Here is a 24345-nt window from a genome sequence, read left to right on the forward strand (position 1 = left end):
ATTTTAATTAATAAAAATATATCCATAATAATAATAGAAAGGACAGTAACAGATCAGGCTGAAAGATTTATAATGGCGCACTCCAAAATTTATGCAGAATCATGGATATTTACACCCCCAAATTATGACGATGAAGTTTTTCTGAAGAATATCTTAAAAACCGCAAAGGGAAGACAAAATATATTGATTGGAGGTGATTTCAATTTTTGTTTAGATCCAATATTGGTCAAATCAGCAAGAACAACAAGGGCAAAAGCTGCAAAAATGACATTATTATTTCTGAAGGATTTAAATTTAATTTATATATTGATCAACCCCTTAGAAAGAGACTACTCACGGGTAAATGATACACTTTCAAGGATTGACTATTTTTAATGTCTGCCCAGTTACAAAGTAGAGTAGTAAGAAAAAGGGAGTATTTGGCAAGACTTTTATATCATTCGCCGTTAAAGTTAACTATTATGATAGCAGAAAAGCAAGAAAGTTTGAAAAGATGTACCTTAGTTTTGCATAGCAAAATTGGAAAAAGAATATCAGGCATCAGGAAAACAAGAAAAATATAGAATATTAGAGAGTTAAAAAGTTACAATATAATACAAACATATAAAACAGAAAAAACAATATTAAAAACTAAACAAAAATATTATGAACTAGGAGAATGGGTACACAAAGTGTTAGCAGGTTAAAGCAGAGGAGTCATCCAGAATGATAAGTTCTATAGAAATAGAAGCTGATACTATAACATATAATCAAAATGAAATTAATAATACATTGAGACAATACTATATGAAACTATATAAATCAGAATTAGTAGGAAATGAAAACAAGATGGAAGAATTTTTAAACAAATGGTGAATTTCCAAAATAAAAGAAGAAATGGAGAAACCTCCAGGAACTTTACAAGCTTGTAAGTCCCCAGGGGAAGATGGTTCTCTCCTAAGTTATATAGACAATTTAAAGATTTGTTGATGCCCCTTTTGATGGAAGTGTTAGACCAGGCAGTAGAGCCCCAAACCCTCAAATAAACTTCTTCAACTGCTATAATTACAGTGCTACTGAAGAAAGGTTGAGACCCATTATCATATAGACCAATATCATTTCTGAATGAAGACTATAAAATGTAAACAGAGGCACCAGCCAACAGATTGGGTGAGTATTTACCAAAATAAATACATCCAGATCAGGTGGGATTTCTTAAAGGAAGACATTTTTCAAATAGTCTAGATAGATTATTTAATATAATACATATGGCAAAATCAGGTTGAATCCAAACATCACTAGATGCAGAAAAGGCATGCGACTGACTAGAATGGTCTTTCTTATATAAAACGTACAAAAAAAATTGTAGGTAGAAAATTTATAAATTGGATAAAAACTTTATCATAAGCCACAAGCTAAAACTATAATTAATAACCGTGTGTGTGTGTGTGTGTGTGTGTGTGTGTGTATGTATATAAAAAATTCTATATATCTGACCCAGCTGAATCACTGATAAGTTTACAAACAATATTAGAAAAATATGGAAGAAATTCAGGATACAAAATAAATATGGATAAAAATGAGATAATGCCATTTCAAAATTTTGATTATGAAAGATACCAAAAGATTCGAAAGGAAGAAAGATGGAATTAAATACAGGAATAATGACAGATAATAATTTACAGAATTTATATTAGCTCAATTGTTGCCCTCTATTAGAAAAATTTAGAAAGATTGACAGAATTAGAAAGATCTACTGATTACATTAATAGGAAAGGTAAATTGTATAAAAATGAAGTAGTGCCAAGATTACAGTATCTCCATCACTGCCTATTGCACTAAAAGTTTATTTAAATTATTACATAATTATATAAGACAATACCTATAGAATAACAAAGTACCAAGAATTGCACTAGAAAAACTATAAATTGGGAGGATTTAGACTCCTGGATTTTAAGAAGTATTATCAATCAACATAACCAAAAGTTCTATCATCTTTCTCTGAACAGTCTCCCTTTGTGGATTTGAATGGGACTCAATAAAAGAGGAGACAATGAAGGACTATTTATAAGTGTTGTGTTAGGTCAATAACAAAAAAGGGACAATCCTAAATTAATACACATGATTAGACTATGGCAAGAAATAAATGAATGTATTGGGGAAAAAAGGACATCATTATGTAAAATTGTATTACTGCCAATGAATCTGGGTAACAAAATATTGAATTCATGGTATAACAAAGGAATAAGATATGTTGATGATTGTAATATAGAAGGATCGGTTATGTCTTTTAAACAATTAAGAAATAAGTATTGAGATGTTTATGGGATATAACTTTGCTTTCTCCAGTTAAGATCATTCTTAAGGGAAAGACAATGACCAAACTTGGCCCCACCTGAAATTAGTGAGATAGAATGAATGATTGGGCTGGGGAATACACTTAAATTTATACCTAGGATGTACTTTGCTCTCCAAAATTTAAATGCAAAGCCAGGTTTACAGAGATCAAGACAGAGGGATGGGAGTCAGATTTAGGAGTTGCAATAAGGGAAAGATGCTGATTGGTGTTTGGATAGCATGACATCAATTATAAATGCAAGATACGGATTAGTATATAATTTTCTACACCAATTATACCTCACACCACAGAAATTGCAGAAATCAAATCTGAAATATCGGAGATGTGATTTGGATGTGGAAAAGAAATAGGAACATTTGTACATGCTATGTGGCCGTGTGCAGTATTACTGAAATACTAACAAAGATAACAGGGATGCGGAGTTTTATCTTTGGGGGGGATTTTATTGAAATAAGTAATAAAATAATTAAATTTTATTTGTTAAAATAGCTTTAGCTGTGGCCAAGAAAGGTATTCCAATTAATTGAAAATCTGACTCCCCTCTACAGATAGTACAATGGAAGACAGAGATGAAGAGGTATACCTGAGGAAAAAACAAAAATCACACATAACCTCAACAACAAATATGATGTAATTATGAAAAAATATGGCAAACAAATTTGGATTATATAAAGGGGCCCAAAAAAAATATATATATATATATATAATTTTTTTAAGTTGCTATTATGAAAATATAAGTGACCTCCCAAAGTAGACATTTTTTTTTAAACCCAACTGTAAGCCCTGACAGACAGTGTATGGATTTATACTGCGAAGGGGATGGGAGGGATGAGATTGTTGTGTTATCTAAATATATTTATCTATATCTATATATCTTGAAAATGGAAAATTCTGAGATGTTTATTTATGGAAAAAAACAAAAATAAAATATTCAAAAAAAAGGAAAACAGCCAAATCTTTTTAACTTTATATCCAGAGTATTACAAATAGCTATCAGAAAATTTCTACCTGGAAAAGTAAATAACAGCTTTAGAAAATGGGCAGATAAAGGGATAAAGATATTGTGAATCAGCTTTTTTGTGGGGAAACTTTTAAATCATATGAACATCTTCAGAAAAAATTTGGTTTGCCAGGGATGGATTTTGGGAGCAGAAATGTAAAATACCATCTACACTAGAAATTATTTTCACGCTGACTGTGGAGGGAGTGATAAAGAAGAATCTGATAATTCACTTATAGAGGTGGCTTCAAGATAACGCAACAGGAAACACCATGAAAATAAAATAGAAAGGATCATTAGAAATGAATATTTGTATTACAGATGAAATGTGGGAAAAGACATGCCTTGATGGTCACAAGTTAACAAGTAGCCCTACCTGGAGGGAGTTTGAATGGAAAATTAAAATGCAAATATTTAAGAATCCTCAGGTGTTGGCAAGATACAGTCACACCTCAGAATTATGCTGGAGAGAATTGGAAATCATACCCATATCTTTTGGGAATGTCCCAAACTAGATCAATATTGGAGAGATATTCAGGTGGAAATTAAGCAAATCTTGGGGGTAGACCTAGCTTTGAAGCCAGCATATTTTATATTGGGAGTGACTCCAGAAAATATAGATACCAAAGAAGATGGTTACAGTATTACGGAGAAATGTAACACCACCAACTGTCCAACAATGGAGGGAAAGACTAAAAAGCATAACAGCTAAACTCCAACTAAGGACTGATGATTTCCACATCAAGTGGTCACCGTGATACTACAGTTACCGAGATTGATTGAGGATATAATCTCTCTGTAATCTGTAGTGGGGAGGAGTTGAACCAGAGCTCTTTACATGTAATTGGAGTAATGTTGGCAGATGAGACTGTGATTTATATACAAGAGCGTATATAGTGATAACACAGTGATATATTCAATAAGATTTATTCTGACCCTCTCCTATTTAAGATTAATAGTGTCATAATGGGCATATGAATAAGCATATGTTTAAAGATAAAAGTGACTACATATTGGTTAGAATAAGGTTAATTGAGTGCCCAAAACTATGATGCTTCTGTGAACAGAACTCGAATAAGATAGATTAATATGCTGTTTTCATCTGTTATGTGATCTATGTATTTTGTTTGTATGCTCACATGTTATGACTACATATGGAAATAAAAGTCAAATTAAAAAAAGCAAAGCTGGAGAAAAGCAGTTGGTCAAACAGTATACTTTATATAGCAAAATAACGATACATAACCAATATTTCGAGCTTGAGCCCTTCATCCTGAGACAGGCACCTGAATAATATGGGAAGGAGGAGGGGCAGGGAGAGGAGCACAGGCAAGAGGTAACAGGAGGATAAGGGAGGGAAGCCACAGGAGAAAACGGGGATGGAGGAAGATCGAGAAAGCTGGAGATAATGAGAGAGGAATAGGGAAGAGAAGGAGAATGGAGTGATCCAGCAGAAACTGGAGAAGACGATGTTAATGCCATCTGGTTGGAAAGTGCCCAGGTGCAATATTAGGTATTGTTCTTCCAATTTATGTGTAGCTCTGGTCTAGCAGTGGACAAGGCCATAGACAGAAATATCTACCAGGAGTGGGGCGCAGAATTCAAATAGTTGGCAACTGGGAGATCCCTGTCATTGATGCGAACAGCCATCTCCCAGTCTGTGTCCAGTCTCTCTGACGCAGAGAAGGCCACAACAGAAGCACTGGATGCAGTGGAGGATTCCTACAGATTCACAAGTTTTGCTTCACTTAGAAAGACTGCTTTGGGCCCCCAAATGGTGGTGAGGGAGGAGGTGTGGGTGCAAGTATGGTACTTTCTGCAGTTACAGGGGAAGTGCCAAGGGCGAAATTAGTGGGAAGGGATGAGTAGATGAGGGAGTCACAGAGGGAGCCATCCCTAAGGAAGACAGAGAGGATAAGATGTGTTTGGTGGTAGAATCACATCAGTAACAGAAATTACAAAGGATAACATGATGGAAGCAGAGGCTGGTGGGGTGGTCAGTGAGAACCAGGAGAATCCTGTTCTTATTGCATCTAGAGGCAGAGAGGGCCAGGGCAGATCTGCGGGAAATGGAAAATATGCAGGTGAGGGCTGGGTTGACGACAGTAGAGGAAAAGCCACTCTTTTTGAAGAAGGGGTCACCTCAGATGATCTGGAATAGAAGTCTACATCTTGGAAGCAGCTGCAATGGAGACTGAGGAATTGAGAGAAAGGAATAGAATCTTTACAGAGGACTGGGTGTGAAGAAGTGCAGTTGTGACCATTGTGGAAGTTGGTAGGTCTAAAGAACATGTCTGGAGAAAGTTAGTCTCCTGAGATGGAGACAGGGAGAAATCAAAAATAAACTGTTGGAGCAACTCGGCAGGTCAAGCAACACCTTTCGAGGCAAAGGGATAGTCAACATTTTAGGTGCAGACTTTGTATCTATTGTATCTCACATTCAATGCACAAGGATGTTACCTGGATTTCAGGGTATCAGCTATAAAGGAGAGGTTGGGCAAAATTTTGGATTGTATTCTCTGGGACAAGAGCCTAAGAGGTGACCTGATAGAAATATTAAAATTATAAAAAGGCATAGTTAAGATGTATAGACTTTTATTCCAGAGATGGAAATATGAAATACTAGGTATATTATAAGAGGGGGAAGTTTAAAGAGTGTTTTTTCAAAGTGGCAGAAGCCTAGAACTCTCTGCTAGTAGAGGGAAAGCCATTCTCTCTATTGGAGAGAAGCCTATACAATACCAATGTTTAAGAGGCAGTTGGACAGACACATGAACAGGCAGGGAATTGTCATTAATGGTTAATGCAGACATTGTGGGTTGAAGGTCCTATGCCTGTTCTATGCTGTACTATGCATCTTATACTTTGCATGGCATAATCTTCTATAATTTTCTTTTCACAAAGTTAAAATACATGTGCAAGGAAATACAATTCTAATGCTATTGACAGCCCACAACTAGAGAACATTGTTGAGGGAGGAGAGATTGAAGAGGGTCCCAAGAATCAATGTGTAGTCCATATCTGGAATGACCTGCCAATAAAAGCTGTAGAAGTGGGTAAAATTATTATATTTAAAAAGACATTTGGTCAGATATTAAGAAAGATTTAAAAGGATATAGACCAAATGGAGGCAAACGGAACTAGCACAGAATACCAACTTTGGACAAGTTGGGCGAAAGGGCCCATTCTGTGGTGTCCAACTCCAATATTTATCTTAATTGCAAAATCTGCAAATTCCTTCTTTTGTATCTTACAACTTGCATGTACAATTGTTCTTTATCACATTATGTCTGCAGCAAATGAGAACCAACAGGTTAAAAGACAAAAATTAAAGAAATTTCAACTCTTCTCACCATCTCAAGCACCTCACAATGATAAAGGTATATAATAACCTTTTAGACCTGCCTATTCTGGAGTGGAGGAATGCAAAGCATTCCATGATACTCAGAGAATTGTTAACAGGCTTGATAAAGTGAATACAGAAAGGAAGCCTGTCCTTGCAGAGGAGCCCAAAATAAGAGGCCACAGAATCAAAAATAGGCCATTTCATACTTAATGAGAAATCTCTATCCATCTGTGGAGTTATCTATGAGAGAGGCTCAGTCAGAGTTCATTTAAAACAGACTGATAGATTTCATTATTAGATCAGTCAATGGAGATAGGAATAAAGTAAAATGACTCAGATAGAAGATCAGCCACAATTTCCACGAATGGCACAGCAGGCTTGAGGGGCTCTGGGTCCTCCTATTCATGTTCAAAACAAACATTTAACACAACCAACTTTATTTGATCATCCCCAAAAGAACACTATAATGTTTATTAATTTGTCAATGAAGAGTTCATTTATATACTGTAATTTATAACCCTTGTATCAACAAAATATATAATCACACTTCCATGCCCACTGAAAAGAACAGCAGTAAATTCTTCTTTTAAGAAATAGCATCTAACAATACATTTCTCCTTTTGTCTTTAATATTTTTAACATTTCAAATATTGGAAAAGTCTGATGTTATATATGCAAGTGAATGAACTAAAAGAATTATGGAAAATTTTGTAAATTGAGGGAGTAAAAGATAATAAGTCAGGCACTACCTTGAGAAACAGGTATCCTGCAAGACCTTAAGAAATATTAAGGTACACATTAAATTGTGATTAAATATTTTCAATAGATTTTAAAGGTTCAATTTAATCAAGTAGGTCAGAGATCAGAGACATTTGACATTTCATTGCCATCCTGGTTTCCAATAAATAGAACTCAACATGTACAGCCAACTACAGAGCTCAAATCTTACCAAACTGCATTATCTTAAATTAATATAATAATCACTCACCTACTATCTGTATCTAGGCCCACAAAATCTTTCTTTTCAAATGGAACACACAATAATTGAATCTTATCTCCCGATTTATCTGTTGATCTATCAAGACGTTTGGATTCCAAAACAATGAACAATGATTCAATAAAGTCTTCCACTTTCTTTTCTATGGTTTCACACTCGTCATAACTCGGATAAAATGCAACATCAGGGCGAGGTTGTTCAGCTATTTCACCCTGCAGCCCAAAGACAAACAACCGGGAATCATACAATGTCGAACTGTAAATTTCTTTCTGTGAATGGAATTTCTCTGAAGTCTGTGGCCAGTCCTTTGCATTGCAACATTCTGTGACAGCTATCAACCCCACAACTTTTCGATGGGTCTGGAAGTCTCCCCATTCATTGTTTTCAGATGGATAATGGTGCCTGTAACGAATGTACAAAACTCTCTGAGAATCTTGAAGATTAATCTGATTGGCAGCAGCAATTTTCTTGTATATCTTAAAGAACTGTTCCTCTGGTACAATTCCCACAGGCTGGACAATAACCAGAAGACTCTGGTGATCCTCAGCACATTGCATGTAGTCAGGGACACTCATTCTCCATCAACTGAAATCTGTTAATGAAAACAAAAATCATGATTGTTTTTCAATATTCATTATGGTTTCCATCGGGTTTTTTAAATATTTTTTTTTATTTTTCACACTGTGAACCCTATCAACCAAAATACATACAAACATTTCCCTCTTAAGTATACACAGTGGCATTTTATCCCTTTTTTCCCCCACCTACTTTCCCTCCCCTCTTCCCACCCCCCTCCAAAACCAATAAACATTCAACATATACAATACAATAAAACCATTAAACAACGTCAACACACAATGAAAATAAACAAGAAAAATGTGTCATCTACTTTTACACACTGGATCAAGTCATTTTGTCTTCTTATCATTTTAGGGGGTGGAGGTCCGAGGCAAGCCCTCTCTGTTATGTTCCATGTACGGCTACCAAATTTGTTCAAATAATGTGACTTTATTTTTTTAATTATATGTTATTTTTTCCAATGGAATACATTTATTCATTTCCATGTACCATTGCTGTACTCTCAGGCTCTCTTCTGATTTCCAAGTTGACATTATACATTTTTTGCTACAGCTAAGACTATCATAATAAATCTTCTTTGCGCTTCAGCCAGTTTGAGGCCTAATTCTTTACTTCTTATATTACTTAGAAGAAAGATCTCTGGATTTTTTGGTATGTTGCTTTTTGTGATTTTATTTAATACCTGGTTTAGATCTTCCCAAAACTTTTTCACTTTCTCACATGCCCAAATTGCATGTACTGTTGTTCCCGTTTCCTTCTTACAGCAAAAACATCTATCTGATAATGTTGGATCCCATTTCTTTTTTAAACTTTTGGGGCGTATGGTTTCCATTGTTGACAAAAAAAATTATTCGCTAATGCAGGGTCATTCAATTTCATCATGAATTATTTAGATACTCAGCTACTGAAATACTCAGGGAAATCATTTTTGTGGGAGTTGTTAAAACAATCTTCAAATTGCACAACTATTCCACTCAGGGAATGAACTCCAGTAGAAACTGCTAATTTTATTTCATTTATTTCATATAATTTCATATAATTTCAGAACTTTGATAATCAATTATTCTTTGTAGTTTCACCCAAAAAAAACTTCAATGCTCTCGAAAGATGCAGAGATAACCAAAATTCTAAATTTTAAAGGGGACATAAAACCCAAGAAAAAAAGCACGAACACTTCAACATGCCAACAACTTATCATTTTACGTGACCTCTGCTAAGAAAATACAGAACATGGAAGGGCAACAGGGCCTTCAGCCCATGTTGTCCACACCAAACATGATAGAGGTACTCAGTTCACCAAATCTCTTCTGCCTTCACATGATCGATATCCCTCCATATTTGCATGTCCATTTTGAAGCCACAACATTCATGTCCTCTGCCACTGGCAGCCACTTCCCACTCTCACCTTATTAAATGTTCTCAAGTATTTGACAAATTTACCCTGGGTAAAAGATTTTGACTGCATACCCTATCAATACCTCTCATGGCTTTCGAAATTCTTTCATCTTCTTTCAGTCTCCAACACAAAAGAAAACAACCCAAGTTTGCCCAATTTCTCATTGTAGCTCATACCCTCTAATCATGGCAGCATCCTGGAAAATTTCTTCCATACCCTTCCCTCCCTTAATAAGGTTATCAGAATTGCACACAGTCATTTGTCTGGCCAAATCAAAGGGGCCAATATCAATATTTTCAGATGCAGAGAACCGACAAAAGATATATTCTCACAATATTTTGATGCCTTAGTTTAACTGCCATAATTTGATTAGCTTTCATCAAAACTCAATGTTGGCAAAGACCCTAAAGCAACAAGAGAAACGGTTGGGGATAGGGGGTGGAAATGGGAGGGTAGGAGAAAGAGGAAAAGTGGAAAAATAATAAAAGATTGGCACTAAATTTGGAATGGAAGTAGTCATGGAGACCTACATCAAACAAGGATGGGAATGAACATTTAATAGTCCTGGCTAAAATACAGAATTTTGTGCTCAACTCAGTCAAAAATCATGAGCACAGGCCAAAGGTGGCTTGATCCATGTGTCCATGCTGACAATTCCCATCATTCAAGGGTCTATCTAGAAGCCTCCAAATGTTAGTATTTTATCTGCTTCCACGACTTCTGACAGCCTGTTCCAGTGTCTGCCACTCTGTCCCAAAATGGGTGTTCCTCATATCTGCCTAATACTTCCTCTCTCATCTTCAATGCACGTCCTCGTGTTTTTGTTTTTTTTCTTTACTTTTGACCAATTGAAAGTACAATATACCAAATAATGTTGAGGATTCAACATTCATTGGAGCGACTTCATCTCCAACATCGAAGTACTCGAGATGGCAGAGGCCGACAGCATCGAATCCACGCTACTGAAGATCCAACTGCGCTGGGTAGGTCAAGTCTCCAGAATGGAGGACCATCGCCTTCCCAAGATTGTGTTATATAGCGAGCTCTCCACTAGCCACCGAGACAGAGGTGCACCAAAGAAGCGGTACAAGGACTGCCTAAAGAAATTTCTTGGTGCCTGCCACATTGACCACCGCCAGTGGGCTGATATGGCCTCAAACCGTGCATCTTGGCGCCTCACAGATCGCCGGGCAGCAACCTCCTTTGAAGAAGACCGCAGAGCCCACCTCACTGACAAAAGACAAAGGAGGAAAAACCCAACACCCAACCCCAACCAACCAATTTTCCCTTGCAACCACTGCAACCGTGTCTGCCTGTCCCGCATCAGACTTGTCAGCCACAAACGAGCCTGCAGCTAATGTGGACATTACACCTCCATAAATCTTCCTCCGCGAAGCCAAGCCAAAGATACCAAATAATACCATCTTATCATCAGCTTAAATCATATTTAAATAGAAAGTTAGGGACAAATTTTAGATGACCTGACCAAAGTCCATTTCAATACTTAATAACTGGTACATTTATTAAAAGATTTATTACTAATATATAAATAAAATTGCAAGAGACTATGCAGAAAAATGATCTATTTAAATCTAAATTGAGATGGAAAAGAGATTTAAGTATGCAAATCAAGAAGAAATATGGTCAAAATTATGTTATGAAAGTGTAACTAATACAATTAATGTTAGATACCAAATGGTACAATTTAATTTATTACATCAGTTATATTATACCCATATAAATTACATGGAATTAACTCAAATTGTTCTGATCATTGTTTTAGATGTAATAAAGAAGTTGGAACATTTTTTACATGTAATGTGAAAAAATAGAAACATTTTGGGAGGATACAAGTATGGGTTATCAGTTATGAAGATGCAAATTTTGAAAGACCCCAAAATATTAGGAGATATTTTTGATTTGAAGTTAGATATTTATCAGAAGAAGTTTTTAAGTGTAGCAATAGCAAATAAATGTATAGCTGTAATGTGGAAATTAGACAATAATGTGAGGTTGAATAAATGGCAAATGCAATTACTAAATTGTATACAATTAGAGAAAATAATGTATAATTTATGGAATCAACCAGAAAAATTTGACAAGATTTGGAAACCTTATTTGGATTTTATTGCTATGACTTCATCTTCAGCGTCCGCCACTCCCGCTCCAACTCCAACTCACCTCAGTTAATTTAAGGTTCAAGATTATTATGTAAATTTGAAATTTAACTAGTCAATGAAGGTTATATGATTATCAGGCAGGCTTTCTTTTATTTTCATCTATCTTTCCTACTTTTTTGGGGAGGGAGGGGGAGAAAATATGAAAATTTGTATACTTTTTGCATCATTGTTTATTATTCTCTTTGATATAGATAAATAATGTACTTGTATTGATGCAAATAAAAAATAAAATATACAAAAAACTTATAAATAGTTGTAATCATGATTTATGAATTGGTTAAGAGCAAGATATTGTCTACTTCCATTAGGATATATTAGTTTCCTTTTCACTGTATTCCATGTAATGATTGGCGAGTGGTGTGACTTCTGAGGGGTGGATTGTATTGTGGAGCCTCATGGCTGTCATCTGAGAGCACTTCTCATTTCCTGGTTGGAAGACACACCACCTGCCAATCAAGGTTTGGCCTGCCCCACCCATCAATGCACATCTGACCACTGACCCCTTTAAATACCCTTGTACTTGGCCTCGGACCATTGGCCTTTGTAATTGATTAAACCTTGTTGGCACTGAGCCATTGGACCCCTGAAAATTAGATGGGTTGGACTCCCCCCCCCCCCCCCCCCCCCCCCATTCTCCAGTACTATAAAGGGTGCAATGTATGCTCAGCTCTTCCTCTTTCCATTCTGCTTCACTCCAGGCTGAATATCGTGGAACAATGCTGGAAAAAAGTTTGGTGAGGTGTGCAACGTTTTAATTAGTGTTCCGAATAGCATAGGGGTACCGTATTGGGTTTTTTTTTCTTTGCTGGATTGTAACTAGCTTTGTGTGTGTCTACGTCTTTTATCCCTGTTGCAATCTTCTCCACTGTTCAGAGTCCTTACTTTTGAGGCCTGTTGAATCTGTTCTTTCACTGCAACACCGCCCATCTACGTTTTTATCCAAGTCATTTATATTCATTACAAACAAGGGGCACCAACACCTTTCCCTGCACAACACCACTGGTCACAGGTCTCCAATCAGAATCTTCCACACCTACCCTCTGGTTTCTATGGGCCACCCCATTCCATATCCAAACTATCAACTCACAATGGAACCCATAAATCTGCAACTCCCAGACAGAACTATCAGGACATACCATCAATCACCTTTCTAAAAAGTCTGCTATACAACATTCACTGCGCTATTCTCATCCACCAGCTTTGTCAACTCCTCAAAATAAAACTCTATCAAGTGGCAGAAATGACCAGCCCTTCACCATGCTTACCATCCCTAATCTTAATGACTTACCAAATGTAGATAAATCTATACCCAAATAAGTAGTTTCCTTCTGACAAAGAGGAATCTTACAAACCTACAATTTTCTGGAGTATTCTTTTTACCTCATCTTGAGCAAAAGTCAGATAATGGCTACTCTCCAGTCCTTTGGGATCTCTCCCGTAAACAGTGAGGATCCAAATATCTTTGTCAAAGTCTTGCCAATTTTTTCACTTGCTCTTTTCAATAACTTGGGATATATCCCATCAGACCTTGGTGATTTATCCACCTTGTTGTTCTTCAAAGAGAATTATATCTCCAAGAAGAATGTTAAACTTCGAACAGGCAGCATTTTAAGAAACAATAAATGGAAAAAAAAGTTAATAAAGAATAATAAAATTAGATTAAATAATAAAAATATACACAATTTATTCCAAGGACATCTTAAAAATATTTGGAAAGGAAAAATAGCAGGAGCTAGTACAAGTCCATTGGAGGCAGAGCTGAGAACTACTATCTGGGATAAGGAAGAAAATAATGGTGTAGAACTATTGTGTGGGATAAGTCGCTGTCAGTCACATTGAACATCCATGAATCACTCCTGTGAAGTTCGTGATGTGCCATCTTTCTGAGCCACTGCAGCTCATCTTATGAATGTCCACAAATAACAGAGTCTTCAATTTTGACCATCAGCAAAGGAAGACCAATATAACTCCAATTTAAGATAATACATGACTTGAAAGTGATGGCATTCCTCTACATCTTTTTCATTCGCCTTCCACCAAAGATTGCTTGAAGACAGAATAAACAAATTCTGAGATACAAATGTTCAAATATGTTAAAAAATCCTTAACCCTAAAATACATAGGAAATTACAGGAAAATTGAGACAGAAATCCCCAGGAAGTGTATACCTACATCTTGGATAGTTTCAGAGTCAGTTGGGCCTTTCAGCTCACTTGTCCATACCAACCAAGCTCGTCCCATTTGCCTGGGTTCACCTCAACCTTTCCTATCAATGTGCATGTCCAAATGTCTTTTAAACATTACAAACATCTCCACCTCTACTTCTGGGCAGCTTTTTTCATATATCCATCACCCTCTGTGTGAAAAAAATCTCAAGTTCCTTTTAAAATAATTTCCCTCTCACCTTAAAAATATGCCTTTTAGTTTTGTATTTCCCCCACCCTGGGGGAAAACACTGAACATTTACCTTTCCTATGCTTCTCATGATGTTATAAACTGCTCCAAAGTCCCTTCTCAGCCCCAATACCCACTTAGAAGAAAAACCCCAGCCTAACCAGCTTCTCCTTACAGTTCAAGACTACCAGTTCTCACAACATGTTTGTGAATTATCCTGCATCCTTTCCAGCTTCAGGACATCTTTCTTCAAGCCAAGGAACAAGAACTGTGCAGAATTCACCATTTAGGCTCTTGAATGTCTTGCGTAGTTTCACCACAACATTCTTGTTCCTATCCTCAATACCCTGACTAACGAAGCATACCAAACACCTTCTTCACCACCCTGTCTATCAGTGTCACCATTTTCATGAAACTATGTACCTATGTCCCTCACTATCTGTTCTACAAAACTCCCAGGGCCCTACTGTTAGGGAACCAGAGGACCCCTAAACCTAGCAGCAATAAAAATTGACCAAGACAAATGGTTACTTAAACAAAAGTTACTTTTAATTTTCTTTAACATAAAAGCAGGATTAAACTTTAACTTATTACTATTAATTTAACTTAACCCCCTTCTAATTCTAAGTGCACGTGTATGTAATGTGTGTTCAGAAAGGTTCTTTGATTGACAGTCCAGTCTCACTTCTCACTCCTCCAAGTTCACCAGTATCAGGCAATTCTTATACTGTGCACAGAATTTAACTTTTAAGAATCTTCACCAGGCTTTGGTGCTTGAAAAGTAAATGGTTACCACTCAGGAAGATTCTTATTGGTTTTCAGAGAGAGATTTGTTGCCCGTTGGACATACACAAACTGATTCCTTCCGATCTGCCACTTCAGTGTCTTGCTGAAGAAACTTGCCCCATCAGGGTTTTCCAGATGATAATCTCTTTCTTTCAGGTCACCACAGAGTTCCTTTTCTGTTTCCCTTATCTCAAGCAAAACATTATACAGCCAGCGCTCTCTTGTGTGGACCACAAGGACTTTGACCAGGCTGAACTCAGAACTCACAACCCGTCTTCAAAATGAGGTTTCAAACAAGCTTCCAAAAGCCACTGCAGAAAACCAGCATTTTCTCTCTCTCTCTCTCTCTCTCTCTCTCTCTCTCGGTCACACTCCTAGAGAAAAACCTGTTTGACTCTCTCTGCTTGCAAAATCACATGACCTTCCTAAAACAGCACACTCCACCATAACAGCTCGCTGACTCCCAAAATCACTTCATGAGAGATCTTATCAGTTTCCTGAGATGGGCTCTTCCATTTGCACCTCCTTGTGAAAATCTCCAGCACAGGAGTCTATGTCTTTGCAGACTTGTAGGCACCACTTTTTGCATAACTCTTGCATTTTAAAATGAGATCTGTTTTGAAATGTTTATATCGGTTTGTGAGCTACACTAAAACCCCAAACCTATCTTCAAAAAACATATCTATACATAATATAAAATATAACATAATCTGTCACACTAGTGAGCCCTTGTGGATTAACCTACCACTGTTTGTTGGAATCAAGGTTCACCTGCCATTCTTTAGCCAACTTTCTCTATTCATCTCGATCCTGTGGTCATCTTAGATAATCTTCTTCACTGTCCACTATACCATCAATGTTGGTGTCGTGTTTTTTTTTAAAAACTTGGAAAAATTAATTTATTACACAAAACAATTAGTCTCATAGCCTTCTCAGATGTCAGCACCCAATGTCATACAGGGAAACTTAACCATACAGAAGAACATTTCAATTACTGACAATGTAATCATTGCAACAAGTCTATAATTATCCAGAAGTTTTGTGTGTGCGTGTTTTTTTTGGAGTGAGGAAACACAGATTGTGGAATCATTTTTTTTTCCCTCCATGTCCTCAAAATTATCTCTTGGTTCTAGTAATCTCCATTACTTGTGACAGAGCAACTCTGAATCCTTGCAATGTATCACCCACACTTGTGCATTCTTCATTTTTGCATTCCACAAATTCTAAGTCATCACAGCCTGGTGCCAAACATACTACTTTCAAATGAAGGATTTCAGCATAGATAACATTGTGTCCACAGGGACACAAAGAAGTCTTCAAGTCTTCGAGGTTGCAAGGTAAACTGCATGGGGCAAAGAGACATTTTCAACATTGCATAGTAAAGTGCACGTAACAAAGAGACATCTTCTATTTTGCAAGGATGAGGTAATGCAATATAATTAGATTGACATTATTCTGAAAGTATGGGTAGATGAAAGAGCAGAAAACAAAGAAGGAATAAATACTTAAACTGCTGCATCATTTAACAGATGACTAAGTATGCACTCCTTAAAACTCAACACAATAGAAAATAGTTGATAAACCCAAGTTAACTGGGGATTATACAATAAAATATACCTCTCCAACTCCACGGACAATTAAAAATTGTCCAGGATATCACTCAAGTGAATGGAAATTACAAGAATGACACAAAATAAATCAGATAATTCAGCAATCTACCATCAAAATAAAGTAAAATATCAAGCAACCTACAAAAAAAAGAGGAAAATAGCTTAATTTTTTTTTTAATTGTAAAAATAAATGTTCGGAAATAACACAAAACTTTGGTGAAGATGGGAGAAAATATTCAGCCAGCAGAATGCCTTGCTCATGGCAGATGTTTGAATAAAGTTGTGTGAAAAAGCAATAGCATAAAGAGATGGTCAATGCTGCTTGGTGTTCACATGACTTTCTTAAAGTCTCTCCTTATCCCTGCTTAGGTCAGAGGCTTTAATCTGTAAGGGGAGGGGTTAATTATCTATAACATTACTGTTCAACTTTCAGGCAGCTCCATGGAGGGGGTGGAACCTGAAGATGCAGCAACAGTTAAATGTTTTCAATCAATGTGACTGAAAATAAAATAAAATACTTTAAAGTTTAAATGTTTATGCAAGTGAAGTTTGTTCATTCCAAGTTCAATATACAGTAGTATTTTTATCTTTTAATCTGTTTATTCTTAATGCAGGTGTATTAGTTAGGCATTGGAAGAGTAAGTCTCAAGCAACCAGAAAATACACCTACTCGCTGTAGGTGCCAGATACCAGGGGTTTTGCTCCGAATAGATTTTTGAGAAATTTAGTATGAGACCTGATGTTTGAGCAAGCTTTCCTTGAACAAATGCCAGTGATCATCCAGCTACTGCTAGCGGACGAGGACTTCTCAGACCCCAGGAAGGTCACAGCCCACGCCGACATGTTGTGGCAGATGAAGAGAGAGAATGAGGCCACTATGAACCAGGTCACCCACCTGCACCCACCCAACCACAGCCTGCCCCCAGACAGAAGATCGAGGAACACCAGTCGACCTGGTGCTTCTATCACCAACGCTGGGGCGCACAAGCTTGCAAATGACACCAACCCTGCTCGTACCAGGGAAACGACCAGGCCAGCCACCGCTGACGGCTGCGACGGCTGGCCACACGAACAGCCTCCTCCACGTGGTAGACAAATCCAATGGTCAGCGTTTCCTGGTGGACACTGGAACAGAGTTGAGAGTCCTTCGTGCTTGGCATTCGAACGGCTCCGAAGGAAGACCTCCAAGTCTCGTCCGCAGAGCTCATCTACGGTGCACCACTGTCGCTGCCAGGGGAGTTTCTCAGAGCAGACGCTGGGCCGAAAGGTGAGACCCCAACGCTTCTCACAGACCTCCGCAGCAAGCTCACCTTGTTAACACCCATCGCCAACCAACCTCTGCAAGCACCCGGCGAACGTCCCCAAAGAGCTGGACTCAGCAGAGTTCGTTTTCGTCCAGCGAGACCCACACCTGGTCCCCCTGCAGCACCCTTATGAGGGCCCATACAAGTTCCTCCAGCAATCGGTCAAAGCTTTTACTCTGGACATTAGGGGCAGGGAGGAACTTTTCACTGTTGATTGGTTAAAGCCAGCACACGTGGACTTGAGCCAACCCATGCAAATGGCACAACACAAACGGAGGGAAAAGGAACAGGCAAGCATTACAGGCCTTTCCCCTCAATAAGTATACCATTTTGGATACTGTTAAGTGGGGTATGACCTACCAGGGACAACCCAGGTCGATCAGAACTCTGGCACAGAGTCTGGTCATGTAGCTAAAGCAAGGGAGGAGAAGAAAAGAGTTGTAGTGATAGGGAATTCCATAGTTAGGGAAACAGATAAGAGGTTATGTGGAAGAGATAGAGTATCCCAGATGGTATGTTGTCTCCCTGGTGCCAGGATCCAAGATTCTTAGGAAGGAGGGTGAGCAACCAGATGCCATGTCCATATAGGGTCCAATGACAAAGGTAGGAAAGGTAAGGAGGTCCTGCAAGGGAATTTCAGGGAGTTAGGTGCAAGATTGAAGGACAGGACCTCCAGGATTGTGATCTCGGGCTTTCTATCTGAGCCACGAGCTAGTGAGGTTAGAAATAGGAGGATAATGCAGCTTAACACATGGCTAAAGACATAGGAGAGCTTCAGGTTTCTGGATCATTGGGCTGTCTTCCATGGAAGGTGAGACCTGTTCCGACAGGATTGTTTGCTCGTGCTGCGCCTGTGCGTTTAAACTAGATTTGCAGGGAGATGGAAACCAGAGTGCCAGAGCAGATAGTGGAGTGGAGGAGGAAAAAGATAATGTGAAAATTGCATGCACCATTGGAAGTCAACAGGTTATATGTGGTGAAAATTTTCTAAAGTGCATCTATTTCAATGCAAAGAGATGTGTAGGAAAAGCTTACAGCATGGATTGGTATGTAAATTGTGGCCATTAGTGAAACTTGGTTGCAGGAGGGGCAAGACTGGCAGCTTAATGTTCTGGGCTTCCGTTGCTTTAAAATGCGATAAGACAGGGGGTGGGGGGGGGGGGGGAGAGGAAAGAGAAGGAGGAGGAGTGACATTCCTCATCAGGGAAAATATCACAACTCTGTTTGATCAGGACAGACCAGAGGGCCTGTCTACTGAGGCTATATGTGTGGAGTGGAGCAACAGGAAAGGTATGACCACACTCATGGGGGTGTATTATAGACCACCCAATAGTCAAAAAGAATTGAAGGATCAAATCTGTAGAGAGATAGCAGACAACATAAGGTTGTGATAGTAGGGTATTTTAATTTCCCACATATTGACTGGGACTTCCATACTGTAAAAGGGCTGGATGGCTTGTGTGACAGAGTATATAGAAATGTTTTTGGGAGATAAATTGAGATGTTTGTTACAGTTGGTTACATGCAAACACTTTAAAACAGATCTTATTTGAAATACTGGAGACATAGTGGCTTCTCACACCTTTTTGCAAGAGCTTTGAAGAGTGCTCAAAAGATGTCACTAATGGATTATTGTTATCAAGGCAACAGATGAAAGAGCAGGCTGGAGTTTTGCTGTTGTAAGAGGGTCATGTGGTTTTGCAAGGAGAGAAAGTCAAACAGGCTTTCTCTCAGTCAGTGTGAGAGAGAGAAAGAAGAGACTCTGACAGTGTCAGCCAGCAGACATTGCTGGAACTGAAACAGGACAAGCTGGGAATCTTTTGGAAGAGAGCCTGGTTGAAGCCCTTGTGGTTCATGCAAGATGAGAGGACTGGCTGCCGAATGTTTAATTTGGAATAAGGGAAATAAAAAGGAACTCTAAGGCAAGGGAGGAGAAGAAAAGAGTTGTAGTGATAGGGAGTTGTAGTGAGGTACCAACTACAGAGAATGCAACACTGGATCTCCTTTAAGGAAGTGACACAGGGCAGGTTACAGAAGTATGCTTAGGGGAACATTTTGGGTCCTGTGATCATAATGCCATTAGTTTCAATTATGGAGAAGGATAGGTCTGGGCCTTGAGTTGAGATTCTAAATTGGAGAATTTTGAAGAAATGAGAAAGGATCTATTCTGCGTGGACTGGGATATGGTGTTTTCAGGCAAGGATGTGCGAGGAAAGTAGAGGAACTATAAAGGTGAAATTTTGAAAGTACAGAGTTTGTATGTTCCTGTCAGGATTAAAAGCAAGGTTAGCAGGCATTGAAAACTCTGGTTTTTGGGGAATATTGGGGATTGGTTCAGAGAGAGGTGTATAGCAGGTAAAGGTAACATGGAGCAAATTAGGTACTTGAGGAGCATGACAAATGCAAGAGAAACCTCAAGAAAGAAATCAGGAAGGCAAAAAAAAGACACGATTACTTTGAAAGACAATGTGAAGAAAAATCCTAAGGGTTTCTACAGGTTTATTAAGAGCAAAAAGGATAGCAAGGATCAAAATTGGTCCCTTTGAAGATCAGAGTGGTTGGCTTTGTCTGAAGCCGGAGGAGATATTAAATGTTCCCCCCCACCCCCCACCCCACCCCAATCAATATTCACTCAGGAAACAGACACAGAGTAATAGGAAATAAGGAAAACACGCAGTGAAGTCATGGACCCTATACAGATTAAAGAGGAGGAAGAGCTTGGTGTCCTTTGGACCTTGAGAGAAGCTAGAGCTGGAAATAGCAGGGGCTCTGACAGAAATATTTAAAACAATGGCTCTCAACATTTTTCTTTCCACTCACATACCACTTTAAGTAATCCCTATGCCATCGGTGCTCTGTGATTAATAAGGGATTGCTTAAAGTGGTACGTGAGTAGGAAGGGAAGGTTGAGAATCACTGCTCTCGACCCAATTGTTTCTGAAATATTGTGCTTGAGAAAAATTGTCACTGGCCCATTTCTTTTGGGGTTATGAAACCCGTGTACATAACGAGTCAAATTGGCAAAATAAAAACAGTGGTTTGTTTTCAAACTTTCTTTCCACCCACATACCACTTTAAGCAATCCCTTACTAATCACAGAGCACCTATGGCATAGGGAATACTTAAAAGTGGTATGTGAGTGGAAGAAAAAGGTTGAGAACTATTCATTTAAAAGGTCCTTAGCCATGGGTGTGGTGCCAGAGGTTTGGAGTTCTGCTGTTTAAAAAAAGCCTCTAAAAATAATCCTGGAAATAATAGGCTTAACATCAGTACAGTAGGTAAAATATTGGAAAGTGTTCTAAGAGATTGGATATCCAATTATTTGGAATTCCAGAAACTGAATAGGGTTAGTCAACATGGCTTAGTGCATGGTAGGTCATGTTTAACCAATCTGATAGTGTTTTTCAAGCAGGTTACCAGAAAAATTGATGAAGGAAAGGCTATGGATGTCTACATGGACTTAAGAAAGGCCTTTGACAAGGTCCCACGTGGGAAGTTAGTCAAAAAGGTTCAAACATATTCATGGTGAAGTAGTGAACTGGATTCAATAATGGCTAGACTAGTAGTGTGCCTCAGGGATTGGTGCTGGGGCCATTATTGTTTGTCATCTATATAAATGATCCAGAGGATAATGTGGTAAATTGGATCAGCAAGTTTGCAGATGACACTAAGATTGGAGGTGTTGTGGAGAGCGAAAAAGGTTTTCAAAACCTGCAGAGGGATCTGGACCAGCTGGGAAAAAAATGAGATGAAAAATGGCAGATGGAATTTAATGCAGACAAGTGTGAGGTGCTACAAACCAAGAAAGGGCATACACGGTGAATGGTAGGGCACTGAGGAATGTGGTAGAACATAGGGACCTGGAAATGCAGATCCATAATTCCCTGAAAGTGGCATCACATATGGAGAGGGATGTAAAGAGTGCTTTTGGCATATTGGCCTTCATAAATCAAAGTATTAAGTATGGGAGCTGGGACGTTATGGTAAAGTTGGACAAGACACTGGTGAAGACAAATCTGGTGTATACTTCAGGATCTGAGTTACAGGGAAATTTTAAACAGTTTAGGACTTTATTCCCTGGAGCACAGAAGAAGGAAGAAAAATTTGACAGTGATATTTAGAATTTTTTTCACACTATGAACCATATCAATCAAAATACATACAAACATTTCCCTCTTAAATATACACAGTGACATTTTCTCCCCTTTTTTACCCCCCTACCTTCTCTCCCTCCTTCCCACCCCCTTCCAAACCCATTACACGTTCAACATATACAACACAATAAAACCATTAAACAATGTCATCACATAATGAAAATAAACAAGAAAATTGTGTCATCTACTTTTACATCCTGGATCAGGTCATTTTGTCTTCTTCTCACTTTATCATTTTAGGGCGTGGAAGTCAGAGGCAAGCCCTCTCTGTTGTGTTCCATGTACGGTTCCCAAATTTATTCAAATAATGTGACTATTTTTTAAATTACATGTTATTTTTTTCCAATGGAATACATTTATTCATTTCTATGTACCATTGCTGTACTCTCAGGCTCTCTTCTGATTTCCAAGTTGACAGTGATATTTAGAATGGAGGGCGGTGACAATGTAGATAGGCTTTTTAAACTGAGGGTTCATGAGGTTCAAAGCAGAGTACATGGGTTAAGAGTGAAAGGGGAAAAGTTTAGGGGAACTTCTTCAGACAGACTGGAGTGAGTGAGGAATGGGCTGACAGCTGAGGTGGTGAATGCAAGCTCAGGTTTAACATTTAAGAAGAATTTTGACAGGTGCATGGATGGGATAGACTATTGAATGTGCGCAGATCAGTGGGACTAGAAAACAAATGGTTCTGAACAGACGAGAAGGGTTAAAGGGGCCTATTTCTGTGTGATCATGTTCTATAATTCTATCCAATCATCGTCAATCTCAATTTCCTTTCCATGACCACCATTTACCAGATGTTTGAATGAAATGCATGACCCAAGGATAGCATGGGAAAAGAAAAGCTGATGAAACATTTTATGAAAATAACATTTTGTGGGGGAGGGGGGGGAACATGATAAAATAAAATGAAGATTAAAACTGCTTCTATTGAAATCAACTTTTGACCATGACAGAAGAAAATGAACAACAAATCATTTAATTTTTAATCACTACATTATTTTTATATTTTTAATTCAGGCTCAAGACACGGAATTTTACCATCAAGACTTGCCAAATGTGCCAACAGATTTCCCAATCTTTTTCTCACTATTTGCTATTATAACAAGCAATCTAAATTTAACTATTCTTTGTTAACAGAATATTTCATTTTAAAATCAGTTTTGAATGGAGAGTTACGTTCATTTGACCACATATATTTAAGTGTTTTCAAACAGAAGTTCTACTCCATTGATCCCACTTTATCCTGCCTCTGCCAACCTTGACACTGACTTTACCATCTCGAATTTTGAACGCCTTTTTTAATGTTCACTGGCGAAAGGCTGTGTGATCGTTTAAGCCTTCGTCAAATAATGTTAATGCAAACAAAACGTAATCCCAGTTTCAGAGAAACCAGGAAACACACAAGGCCCGAGCTGCACCAAAACGCTCCAGGTACGAGCGATCCAGTAGCCGCCCAGACTCAACCAATCGACTCCAGGCGCATCATTGATGTAACAACAGGTAACTCTTTAGTTTAGAGCAGAAGTTAAATATAATAAACTGGCGGGTTTTTTTGCATTTTAGCCGCCCCGGTCTAACCCTGTCAATAGCAACACTCCTCCAACACTGGCGACCCCAGTTCAAGGAGCTCCACATGCTCCAATGATGCTCCATGAAATGCAAACCAAATTGAATGTCGGAACATACCTTGTCCTCAGACAGCGGGGAAAGCCGACGCGAGATGGGCACGGAAGCGCTCTTAGAAGTTTGCATCGGATGTCACCCGGCACGCGAGTCAGGAAGTCGTTGTCCTTTTGTTGTTAATGGTTTTAATTGGTCGACAGGCTCATGCCATCACACTCGGACTCCTCCGGCTCGTGCCCGGTCAGTCTCGCGTCTACACCTGTCATTCAACGTCGCGTTCGGCCGCAAAGGTTTCGGGAAGAGCTGACGTGATGGGTCAGGCTCGTGCACGACAGGCGCGCGCTCTCCCCGCCCCCATGTGAAGTGCACATGTCACATCAGTGATGACGTCTTCTCTGCTCAGCTGCTGCCCTCGCCGGCGGCGTCCGCGTCCAGTCCTGCCGTGCCCGAAATAGACGGGACCTTTCATTTACAGATGCGTGATCAGTCCAGGAACAAATCCAGGCCTTTCGGTAGAGGGTGGATGTTGCCCTTAGTGGATACTCTGCGCAACGGGGAATTAGAGGCATTGGGTTGCCAAGCCCTTGGCAGGCGTTGAGTTTACCAGAAAGCACCCAACTTCGTCCGCGTTGACA

At 38.7% G+C, this 24345-nt stretch overlaps 1 protein-coding gene across 13 annotated transcripts in view; it reads right to left on the minus strand.

Annotated features, from left to right (window-relative positions):
- The window catches only part of trappc9 (trafficking protein particle complex subunit 9), a 650990-nt gene extending 626919 nt beyond the window's left edge, over positions 1–24071 (minus strand). For 7 of the 13 annotated variants that reach the window (XR_011352375.1, XM_069921673.1, XM_069921672.1 and 4 more), the window contains exons 1-2: positions 23774–24070; positions 7673–8273 (exon numbers count right to left, since the gene is read on the minus strand). Coding sequence is in view for 12 of the 13 variants with exons in the window: in XM_069921673.1 (XP_069777774.1) it covers positions 7673–8256 (584 nt within the window). In the remaining variant the exon portion in view is untranslated. Of the gene's footprint in view, positions 1–7672; positions 8274–23773 lie in introns of all 13 variants that reach the window. The other 6 variants (XM_069921676.1, XM_069921675.1, XM_069921674.1 and 3 more) reach the window with 3 other exon arrangements.
- Between the last annotated feature and the right edge of the window lie 274 nt (positions 24072–24345).

The sequence above is a fragment of the Narcine bancroftii genome, chromosome 2, assembly GCF_036971445.1.
Source record: "Narcine bancroftii isolate sNarBan1 chromosome 2, sNarBan1.hap1, whole genome shotgun sequence".
Taxonomy (NCBI): domain Eukaryota; kingdom Metazoa; phylum Chordata; class Chondrichthyes; order Torpediniformes; family Narcinidae; genus Narcine; species Narcine bancroftii.